The sequence below is a fragment of the Oncorhynchus kisutch genome, linkage group LG20, assembly GCF_002021735.2.
Source record: "Oncorhynchus kisutch isolate 150728-3 linkage group LG20, Okis_V2, whole genome shotgun sequence".
In the NCBI taxonomy this organism is placed as follows: Eukaryota; Metazoa; Chordata; class Actinopteri; order Salmoniformes; family Salmonidae; genus Oncorhynchus; species Oncorhynchus kisutch.
In genome coordinates this window covers 38,638,297-38,650,367 of record NC_034193.2, presented here as the reverse complement: position 1 = coordinate 38,650,367, position 12,071 = coordinate 38,638,297, and the positions used below count along the sequence as shown (strand labels likewise).

Here is a 12,071-nt window from a genome sequence, read left to right as displayed (position 1 = left end):
GTGGTCTGAATACTTTCCGAAAGCACTCTGTTAGGGGCCTCGCCTTCACCTACACAACTCAGCCGGGCCCGGTACTGGCCAAAATGTCCAGAAATGGGAGCCATGATGGTAAGGGTTGGCTAATCAGATAAGGAAGGTGGACCACAGCTTACTGGCCTCATCCTGTCATTGTGTGTCCACTTTGTAGGCTCTGTGGTAAGGTACTCCTCAAACATCGTGTAGCACCCACCTGGGTGATGCCAGATAGGGCGCCAAAGGGTCACTGCACCTCAGTTACAGGAAATGTCCACCTTGGAGTAACCACTCGGGAGATCGGTGCCATTTCCAAACCAATTCTTCTGTTCTTGTTCAAATAAAAAACAATAGCTAACTAGCTAGTTAACTAGCCTCTTAGTTGTCTTAGCAAACCAACTGACTAGCCAGTCTATGATGTTATGATAACCACTGTTTTCCTGGATTTAATTAGTTATCGTTTTCCTTTACTACTGGTCTGGCTGGTTTGTACATTTCCAACTGGCGGCGCTGTTGCACATTTCTGGGTGTGCCAGCTGCTGTTAAACACAAAAGAAGAAGAAAACCACAAAACAAGATTTAGTTTAGAAGAAGAGAATGGCCAAGGAGCAAAATGTTTTAATTGCCCTTACAAAAAAAGTCCTACAGGAATCCCGCAGGAAAACAATCCTGCAGATAGTCGTCAAATAAATATTGCAGGATTTTTTTCCTGAAGGACCACCTGCAGGAATTGGCCCCAAAATACAGTGGGATATCCTGTAGGTAATTCCACAAGATTTTCAGGGCCATTTTCCTCTGGACAACCTGCAGGATCCCTTCCTCATCCTTCAGAGAGAATTTCCTGTAGGATAATCCACTTTTTTTCAAAGGAATGGACAGAAAGCACAAGATATCAGATTGCATGGCAATTGTATTATTCAATGCAGCAACAGAGGACGTGTTTGATTATCCATTTCACTTGCACTGCATAAAAGATGATTCCTAGGAGAAAGAAAATATGAGCTTTTTAAAAATGAATATGGCAAATGTTGTGAGTAATGGTGAAATCACATGAACAGCTTATGTGTATTTATGTTAAGGGAAATTTGGGGAAATAAATTTGTTAATAGTTGCATGGCTGGTACACCAACAATATCTGGGAGTATGCATGTGTGTTACTGTCTTGTGCAGTCCCATCCACTCAGGCCCCAGAGACTGAGCAGGGTATTTGAGTTTGCGAATGACAGAAGGAATGGGAATGTATATGTTTTTTATTAGAATGGGAGTTTGTGTGAATTTGTCGTAATTTTCCCTTCCCCTATGGAAGGGAAAATTGTTTTGTAAATATTTCACCCCCGTCCATTCGGTGGCGACAATACGCCTTTTGCGTGTAGTTCACCATGAAACCCAAAGAAGAAGAAGAAGAAAAAGGAAGTAGGAAGATTTGGAGACTAGTTTGTTTTGGTTATGAACATTCCTTGCTGATTCAAGACCTACTGACTGGACGGAATAGGCCGACTACCCACCTCACTCTGTCGAAAATGTCTAAACTACAGTCGTTTCGTGTGTTTTTAAATGAGCGTTTAACGGCAGCTTCCCTGGATATTTTCGCGGCAGTTGAGAAAACGGTGGCAGAGTACAAGGAGGAGAATGATCGGCTACGGAGACTGCTGCGGATCACACCGAAGATAAAACTAAGTAGAATTGGTTAGTATGTAGCTAGTAGATATCTACCAGGGGATCTAGGGTTATGTAATTATGTAAGGGATAAACGCCCGACAATTTTTCCCCAAGCTGGTAATGTACAGAACTCAGGCCTTTATCCCGCTTATATACCACAGTTGCCAAATAAAACAATACTAAAGTCCACTTACCGGAAAAATGTGTTTATTTTATATATATATATAAAAAAATTTACTCATCTTTTGGTTGCTAGATGCGACCGAGTCTTTCGTTTAGTTCGATATTCATGGATGCTGCCCAGTTCGTTCTATAGCTATGTTCCATGGTCGCTGGCAACGTTCTTGCCCCTTGCTTGCTAGCTAGCCAACTAGCTACGGCAAATACAGTCACGACCTCTGCAGCCAGTAGCTACATTTGCGTGTGTTTAAGCTGCTTTCTATTGACATTAATTTGGATACATCCATTCCAACGAGCAGATGTTGCCCGACGGGGGACTGGGGGATATTTAACTTTTTTAAAGCGAATTTTCTGCCATTCTACGTATTTTGACACAGGCCTAAACTATGACCAGGGTGGGAAATAAAAACCATAGGTCAGGTGTATTCAGGATGCTTTGAACATTTAAATGAACACTCAAACTTCGACGACTTTGTTACTTGTAGCTTTTTGGGGGATGAAATGGACACTTTTAGGTTCACAATCTGTTCAACACAATTATTTTTATAGTTACAAATCAGGTTACAAAACTTCCCTGCTAAAACACACTGTAGATCTATCTGTCTGCTGCTTTTAAGTTGCCACAGCCTAAATGACTTTTGTACATGCCGTCAAAAGGCTGCATTCTGCTATAAGGATGGGAGTACCAGCAACCTAATTTAGTTGACAACATCCTTTTAGTTAAATAAATTCAGTGGAGAACATTCTCTCTCTCCATTCAGCTCCACTCTAATCTTGAGGTGTGTTTCTTTAAAACATGCATCCAATCCTGTTGATCCCTTACATAACTATAAACAAAGGTTAACATTCTTTTTTCTATCTAGGCAAGTCCGTAAGGAACAAATTCTTATTTACAATGATGGTCTAGGAACAGTGGGTTAACTGCCTTGTTCAGGGACAGAACAACAGATTTGCATCTTGTCAGCTCCGGAATTCGATCTAGCAACCTTTCGGTTACTAGTCCAACGCTCTAACCACTAGGCTACCTGCCGCCCCTAGACCAATGAAATGCTTGTGCCACGGGTTCAAAGTGCCGTGGCAAGACAGGACAATTAGAGGTTTCGCTCGTGATGTTAAGTTGCCGGCACAGATGAGATCGCATGCTCTGATTTCAAAACTATTTGGAGCACAGTTGAAAAATGTACGTGCTCACTATACAGTGGACTAATTAGAAAAATAAAAGCAGTATTTTTAATGCGTGTGATATGAGGTGTGCTGTGAGAGCGTGAGAAGAGGGTCAAAGGAGTGTCTCACAGCCAATGCGTGAGACTTGCGAGGAGATCGCATTGCATATCAAACACTAGGCTAGAAGCTAGCTAAATACACTACATATACAAAAGTATGTGGACACCACTTAAAATTAGTGGATTTGGCTATTTCAGCCACACCTGTTGCTGACAGGTGTGTAAAATCGAGCACACAGCCATGCAATCTCCAAAGACAAACATTGGCAGTAGAATGGTGTCACTGAAGAGCTCAGTGACTTTTTCAACATGGCACTGTCATAGGATGCCACCGTTCCAACAAGTCAGTTTGTCAAATTGCTGCTCGGGTGAACTGTCTTTGGAAGCAACGTCAGCACAAGAACTGTTCGTTGGGAGCTTCGTGATATGGGTTTCCATGGCTGAGCAGCCGCACACAAGCCTAAGATCACCATGTGCAATGCCAAGCGTCGGCTGGAGTGGTGTAAAGATCGCCGCCATTGGACTCTGGTGCAGTGGAAACCCGTTCTCTGGAGTGATGAAGTACGCTTCAGCATCTGGAAGTCCGGACTAATCTGGTTTTGGCAGATGCCAGGAGAATGCTACCTGTCCCAATGCATAGTGCCAACTGTAAGGTTTGGTGGAGTAGGAATAAATATCTGGGTATGTTTTTCATGTTTCAGGCTAGGTCCCTTTGTTCCAGTGAAGGGAAAGTGGAAAGCCTTCCCAGAAGAGTAGAGGCTCTTGTAGCAGCGAAGGGGGAACCAACTCCATATTAATGCCCATGATTGTGGAATGAGTTGTTCGACGAGCAGGTGTCAGCTTAATCAAGAGTGTGCAAAGGGTAGTTACTTTGAAGAATCTCATATAAAATATATTTTGATTTGTTTAACACTTCTTTTGGTTACTACAATATAGAAAATAGTACAAATAAAGAAAAACCCTGGAATGAGTAGTTGTCAAACTTTTGACTGGAAATTTTTGGACGTCTACCTTCTAATCGCTAAAATAACGATGATCACTTCCTCAATTCAAATATTATGGCGACACTATACCAAAGATGGTTTGATATGGCTTAGAAACTTGGGAGCCAAGCTCGAGTTCTCAGTGTAGCCTGCTATCGCCTGGACAGGTTGAAATATCTTCTAATTCCTAGAATAAAAACCTCCAGGCTTCTGCATAACAATCCATTTATTAAAAAAAATAAAATTACAGGAGCCAGTTTTGAACAAACTAATCCAGTCCAAATCGTCCTCTGGAATAACGGACATTGTGGGGTAATAGTTGCATAACCAACGTTCTCTAGTAATACTACTCCTGTGCAAATAGGGCTTTAAACATTTTATTTTTATTTTATCTATCTCTGATCCCGGGTGTTCCATTGAGAGTTCTAGGGATAGGCCGTCCCGCTAGCGGGACACCTGTCGACAGCATCCCGTGGAGGGCGTTCAATTCTAATAAATAATTGTAATATTAAACATTCATGAACATACAAGTATCTTAAATCATTTAAAAGCTTAAATTCTTGGTTAATCTATCGGCGTTGTCCTATTTACAATAGGCTTTACAGCGAAAGCATACCATGCGTGATTGATTGAGGATGGCACCCGCAACATATTTTCAACCAGCACAGGCTTCATAAAATCACAAATAGCGATTTAAATAAATCACTTACTTTTGAAAATCTTCCTCTGTTTGCAATCCCAAGTGTCCCAGCTACAACATGAATGTTTGTTTTGTTAGATAAAATCAGAGTCGAAAGCCTTGGCAAGGTCGATGAAGACTGCTGCACAGTACTGACTTTTATCGATGGCGGTTATGATATTGTTTAGTACCTTGAGCGTGGCTGAGGTGCACCCGTGACCGGCTCGGAAACCAGATTGCACAGCGGAGAAGTTACGGTGGGATTCGAGGAGGGCCAAGCACAGGAAGCAGCTCTCAGTAGTTTAGTTGGAATAGGGTCCCAGTATGCAGCTTGAAGGTTTAGAGGCCATGATTATTTTCATCATTGTGTCAAGAGATATAGTACTAAAACACTTGAGCGTCTCTCTTGATCCTAGGTCCTGGCAGAGTTGTGCAGACTCAGGACAACTGAGCTTTGAAGGAATACGCGGATTTAAAGAGGAGTCCGTAATTTGCTTTCTAATAATCATGATCTTTTCCTCAAAGAAGTTCATGAATTTATCACTGCTGAAGTGAAAGCCATCCTCTCTTGGGGAATGCTGCTTTTTAGTTAGCTTTGCGACAGTATCAAAAAGGAATTTCGGATTGTTCTTATTTTCCTCAATTAAGTTAGAAAAATAGGATGATCGAGCAGCAGTAAGGGCTCTTCGGTATTGCACGGTACTGTCTTTCCAAGCTAGTCGGAAGACTTCCAGTTTGGTGTGGCGCCATTTCCGTTCCAGTTTTCTGGAAGCTTGCTTCAGAGCACGGGTATTTTCTGTGTACCAGGGAGCTAGTTTCTTATGAGAAATGTTTTTAGTTTTTAGGGGTGCAACTGCATCTAGGGTATTGCGCAAGGTTAAATTGAGTTCCTCAGTTAGGTGGTTAACTGATTTTTGTCCTCTGGCGTCCTTGGGGAATCTTTGTGTTGTCTGTGAATTTATAGCACGACTTTTGATGTTCCTTGGTTGGGGTCTGAGCTGATTATTTGTTGCAATTGCAAACGTAATAACATGGTGGTCCGATAGTCCAGGATTATGAGGAAAAACATTAAGATCCACAACATTTATTCCATGGGACAAAACTAGGTCCAGAGTATGACTGTGACAGTGAGTGGGTCCAACAGACTGTTGTCATCTAGTGGAAGCCATAGGAATTGCAATCTGGAAGCTGGAATTACATAGAACCAATAGCTTTCCATTATTAGAGCCTGGGAGCTCCAAAAAAAACATTTCTGGTTGGTTTTTCTTTGGGATTTCGCCTGCCATATCAATTGTGTTATAGTCTCAGACATTATAAAATAATTTCTAGAAACTTCAAAGTATTTTCTATCCAATGCTACTAATTATATGCATATCCTGGCTTCTGGGCCTAAGTAACAGGCAGCTTACTTTGGGCACATCAGTCAAGTGGAAATTCAGGAAAATAGACTCTAGCTCTTTAATATACTTCAAAAAAGGCATTTGATAGATTGATCTTAAATGACCTCTGTGCGTTTTCATGAATTTCGTTATCTTGAAGCCAATTCACAACAATATGGGAAAGGATATGGAAGTGAAGCAGAAGGGTCATCACTTTCACCAAAGATTTGTGATTGTATTGACAAGATGGTCGGCTAACCGCTCTAACAATGGAAATACATGTCCGCAAAAGGCAGGCGGCAAGATCAGGTGGGAACATTCTAGCCAATGAGAGGCCAGATATGCATGTGAACAACAACTCCGATATAAAATCTTTTTGCGTAAAATTGCTGGAATGTCACACGCATTACACTTATATCAGTACATGCGTAACAACCCAAGCCTTACCTTTCAAAATAGCAATTCACTTTTATCTTGACCAAATTTGACACTTGTTACCCCCCACCCATACAAAAACTCTTGGTCTGCTTAACGCTTGATTTCGCACAGACAGGTTTTGGGCGGAGTCGACCCTCTCGCTTCGCCTCTACATCTCTGCTCGTATAGCTGTCGCAAAAATATTGGATACTGCTAGTGTTTCGCTGGTCAGATGTTGCTGATGTATGTCAAAAAACAAAAACCTGTATTTTACATATCAGCACTGGCAATCTACTCCAATATAAGAATACTGTGGTTTGAGAGTGCCAGAGCGCAGAATAATTGAGGAATATATGAATGACCAAGTACCCAGTTGTTATGACAGGTGTCTGTAAACATCAGCAAAAAAAACGAATTAAATTGTTGCCAGTGTAACGCAGCTTGAAATGTCGTGGATGGAGCCATCCAATAGATACCTTTTTGTGTGGCTCAACCTATTGCAACATTGTCAAGTTACCCACTAACCCTCTTGATAACATGAAAACACTCTAACCAGATCTGCTAGGACTAGTAAAATGGTCAGAGTGAGGTATTCTCTCATTTGTGCCTGGAAGTAGCTGTTAGCTTGGGTGTTTGACTGCCGTTTTGAGGTCAGAACACTCGGATCAATCCTACTCCTCAGCCAGAGGGTCCAGTGTGCACTCTGAGACCGAAACGCTCAGAATTTACGATCGGACAATCTGACCACGCTCTGAATTTACTGATGGCCCAGAACACACACTGACACTCGAGAGTGAATTTACGAATAGAGCACCCTATATGTTATAGCAATCTGCTGCCCTATGGCACAGTCAAAGCTGGTCAAGCAGCCATTGGTTGATACATGCAATGTCTGAGCAAGGGAACACAACCGAAGATGTCTGTACTGTCTCGCTGGTGGTGGCACAAAAGGGCTGGGTTTTGATGAATAAATAAGTTGAGGGTGTGACGAGAGCTTGATCACTCACTGGCCAATCAAGGTTCTCCTTGGCTTAGTACTGCATGCTGTTGTCTCAAGTTGTGTAGGTTTTTGATGGTCTTTGCGTTATCATCCACTCCAATTCGGCTGGAGGGCAAGGAATATTCTCGTCCTAGTCCGGTGTAGGTTGTAGGTTATTGATGGTCTTTGCCTTATCAACTCCAATTCGTCTGGAGGGCACAGAATATTCTCTTCATAGCCCATTTGTAAATTGATAGCGTTTATTAAATAGCATGCAGTAACGAATAATTAATCCAGTTTTGCTTAATATGTTTGTCATGTTTGCAGTCTACAATGTTCGCCAGGATGAAAGAGACTGACGCTATGCTGTTAAACAAGACCTCATTTTAGTATTCTAAAATTAAGTAATTTCCCCCCCTCATCAGTCTATACACAATACCACATAATGACAAAGAAAAAACAACAGGTTTTTAGAAATTTTTGCAAATGGAAACAAGTATCCAGACCCTTGATTCAGTACTTTGTTGAAGCACCTTTGGCAGAGATTACAGCCTCGAGTCTTCTTTGGTATGACGCTACAAACTTGGCACGCCTGTATTTGGGGGGTTTCTTCTATTCTTCTCTGCAGATCCTCTCAAGCCCTGTCAGGCTGGATGGGGAGCGTTGCTGCACAGCTATTTTCAGGTCTCTCCAGAGATGTTAGATCAGGTTTAAGTCCGAGCTCTGGCTGGGCCACTCAAGGACATTTAGAGACATGTCCTGAAGCCACTCCTGCATTGTCTTGGCTGTGTGATTGTCTTTTTCTTGTTGGAGGGTGAACCTTCGCCCCCAGTCTGAGGTCCTGAGGGCTCTGGAGCAGATTTTCATCAAGGATCTCTCTGTACTTTGCGCCATTTATCTTTCCCTCGATCCTAACAAGGAAGAGTCTTGGTGCTTCCAAACTTCCAGTTAAGAATTACGGAGGCCACTTGTGTTCTTGGGGACCTTCAATGCTGCAAACATTTTTTGGTACGCTTCCCCAGATCTGTGCCTTGACACAATCCTGTCTCGGAGCTCTACAGATAATTCCTTCGACCTCATGACTTGGTTTCTGCTCTGACGTGCACTGTCAACTGTGGGACCTTATATTGACAGGAGTGTGCCTTTCCAAATCATGTCCAATCAATTGCAATTACCACAGATGGACTCCAAGTTGTAGAAACATCTCAAGGATAATCAATAGAGACAAGATGCACCAGAGCTCAATTTCGAGTCTCATAGCCAAGGGTCTGAATACTTATGTAAATAAGGTGTGTTTTTTTAAATGTTGAATACATTTGCTAAAATTTCTAAAAACCTGTTTTCGCTTTGTCATTATGGGATATTGTGTATAGATTGAGGAAACATTCATTTGATACATTTTATAATTAGGCTGTAACGTAACAAAAATGTGGAAAAAGTGAAGGGGTCTGAATACAAGTATCTTGTGATAGTGGACTTTTGAAGTTGCTTTGAGACATGATTTGGGGGTACGTGTAAGACTAAGAAGAGATGCAAAGAAGTAATTGAAAATGGATTCAAGTTTTTATTTTATAGAATTGGAATTTCTGTTTTTTTTTTTTCTGAATGTACTGACTTCAATTCAAATTGACCCTGATGTTTAAAGGCTGAATAGATCATATCTGCTCCTTTCTCCTTCCCTCCAGACTCCCTGCAGCTCTCTCTTGCTGTCTCTGAAGAGGTTCCCTGTGAGCATCAGCACTGTGAGCAGGAGTGGAGCACGAAACTGGGGCAGGAGGATCCAGAGCCCACACAGATTAAAGAGGAACAGGAGGAACTCTGTACCAGTCAGGAGAAAGAGAAGCTTCAAGGGATGGAGGCTGATATCATAGAGTTCAAATTCACTCCTTGTGTGAAAAGTGAATGTGATCAGGAGGACACACTTCAGTCCTTGACTCTTCCCCAAACACAGACTGTGGAGAACAGAGATAGTGACTCTAAACTAGTGGATCTCAAACCTTTTGGCAATGTGACCCACCTAAATAATCAAAACAATGACTCCAGCCACACCACGTCTATAAAAAATCAACGCTGCCGTGACTGTGGTGAAACATTTGCTCTGAAAGCTGACCTGCAGAGGCATTTGACTCTCACTAAGATGAGACCCAGGGAATGCAGATTCTGCAAAAAACAGTACAACTCTACCTGTAAACTGAAGGCCCATGTTCGACTCTGTCACGTGGATAAACCCTGCTCAATTTGTGGCAAGACCTTCAAATACAAAGGGGTTCTGTCCAGGCACATGAGGACTCATACAGGAGAGACAGGAGAGAAACCATTTAGTTGTGGTGACTGCGGGAAAAGCTTCAAACGCAAGCAGCATCTAACCAACCATGTACGGACTCACACAGGAGAAAAACCATTCAGCTGTGGAGACTGTGGTAAAAGCTTCATTCAGAAGGGACATCTAACCGAACATATTCGAACCCATACAGGAGAGAAACCATTTAGCTGTGGTGACTGTGGGAAAAAAAGCTTTAATCAGAAGTGGCTCCTAACCGAACATATACGGACTCACACAGGGGAGAAACCATTTAACTGTAGTGACTGCGGGAAAAGCTTTAGTTACAAGGGAGACTTAAGGAGGCATATGCTGACTCACACAGGAGAGAAACCATTTAGCTGTGGTGACTGCGGAAGATGTTTCAATCATAAGGGGCACCTAAGGAAGCATATATTGACTCACACAGGAGTGAAACCATTTAGCTGTGGTGACTGTGGGAAAAGCTTCAATCAGAAGGCAGCCCTAAAGACACACATACTGACTCACACAGGAGTGAAACCATTTAGCTGTGGTGATTGCGGGAAAAGCTTCTATCAGAAGGGACACCTAAATGAACATATTCGGACTCACACAGGAGAGAAACAACATGTCTGCTCAGTATGTGGTAAAGGATTCACGCAGAAGGCTCATCTGGTGAGGCATGTAAACAACGTCCACAAAGAAAGAAAACAGGACGAAAACAGGAAATAAGAAAGAAATTAGGAGAAAGCTCTGCCAGATGGTGGGAATAAAAAGGCAGGATGTGGACAGGACAACACTCCTAGGGAAAACACAAAGAAAAGCAAAATAAGTATGGGTCATTCATGCTGTAGGTTTCAGATAAATGGAGGAATGATATTCTGTAGGCCTACAATTGGGGTAAGTGTAGCGACCATAGTGCCACCACTACCAACCTTGTTAGCCGAATGGTTTTGGACCTCTGGTGTAATATTTGAGGGATTTGACTGATCGTCGCAGGAACTGGGGTTTGAGTCCTGGTATTTAAAAAAAAAAAAATGTACCATGTCATTCTTAATCCAGCCCTGCCCTAGGTCTTTGGTGGCTCATCTTGCAAAATATATTGTTCTAAACTGTTTGATTTGTCTTCCTAATCATGTTTCTTTAACTTTTAAATATATATTATTTATAACCACAGTAAGGAAAGGTGATAGATAGCTTATGGATATTTTGCTCTGAACTTGCCACCCAAAGCAGTTTTAGTCAGGGGCCATATTTAAGTCCTGTTTTAGGCCTCTCAAATATGTACAAATACATCGTACAAGGGAGCATATGTATTCCATTCTCTGTATAGTGAACAGAAGATTGCTGTTCAAGGTCATGTATATTAAAATGTAGAGGAAAATAAAGTGCTTGCTAAATGTTTATGGAGTGCTGAACTGCCTGTTAATTCTATCCATCATTTTAGGGAGCCTAAAACATGATATACTCTAAAGCATTTGTCTAATTCCATTTGTGCAATCAAAACAGTTTTTACTATTATCCATGAGTGCTGTAGCTATGCAAAGGTATTCCTGTGATAAACATTACAGCAGCAATTTGATATAGACTTAATTTGATCTGATTTCAAGGGCAGAAGCAAACCAAAAAAGCAAGGGTAAATGGGAATGTGTGAAAACAGGGTGAGAGTTGTCCTACTTTCAAAAATACAAATGTTGTTTATTACGTGCCACATCAGGCTTGTTGTTTGGGGGCTTACAGTAATTCTGTAAAATTACCTGTGAGACAATGTCTTTATAAATAAAAAAAATGCCTGCCAGTAATTGCATTGAATCGAATTAATCAGATGCATGATTAGTTGAGTCCAGGGTTCAAAATAGTTAAAAATAATGACTCGATGTACCTAATGTTGAAGTCGGAAGTTTACATGCTTAGGTTGGAGTCATTAAAACTCATTATTCAACCACTCCACAACCAAACTATAGTTTTGGCAAGTCGGTTAGGACATCTACTTTTTCCAACAATTATTTACAGACCGATTATTTCACTTACAATTCACTGTATCACAATTCCACTGGGTCAGAAGTTTACATACACTAAGTTGACTGTGCCTTTAAACAGCTTGGAAAATTCCATAAAATGATGTCATGGCTTTAGAAGCTTCTGATAGGCTAATTGACATCATTTGAGTCAATTGGAGGTGTACCTGTGGAAGTATTTCAAGGCCTACCTTCAAACTCAATGCTTCTTTGCTTGACCTCGTGGGAAAATCAAAAGAAATCAGCCAAGACCTCAGAAAA

General features: G+C 41.5%; 1 protein-coding gene across 1 annotated transcript; it reads left to right on the top strand.

Moving 5' to 3' along the window:
* Positions 1 to 1,398: 1,398 nt before the first annotated feature.
* LOC109865636 (zinc finger protein OZF-like) lies at positions 1,399 to 11,594 on the top strand. The gene is made up of 2 exons (XM_020453968.2): positions 1,399 to 1,698; positions 9,197 to 11,594. The coding sequence occupies exons 1-2, from the start codon at positions 1,533 to 1,535 to the stop codon at positions 10,522 to 10,524; spliced, it is 1,494 nt and encodes a 497-aa protein (XP_020309557.1). The 5' UTR covers positions 1,399 to 1,532; the 3' UTR covers positions 10,525 to 11,594.
* The last annotated feature ends 477 nt before the right edge of the window (positions 11,595 to 12,071 follow it).

What these genes read in the sequence shown, in the direction of transcription:
- LOC109865636 (XM_020453968.2), top strand. Translation starts at nt 1,533, where the DNA reads ATGTCTAAACTACAGTCGTTTCGTGTGTTTTTAAATGAGCGTTTAACG. An exon ending in GATAAAACTAAGTAGAATTG is followed by an intron (nt 1,699 to 9,196) that starts GTTAGTATGTAG and finishes CCTTCCCTCCAG; the next exon opens with ACTCCCTGCAGCTCTCTCTT.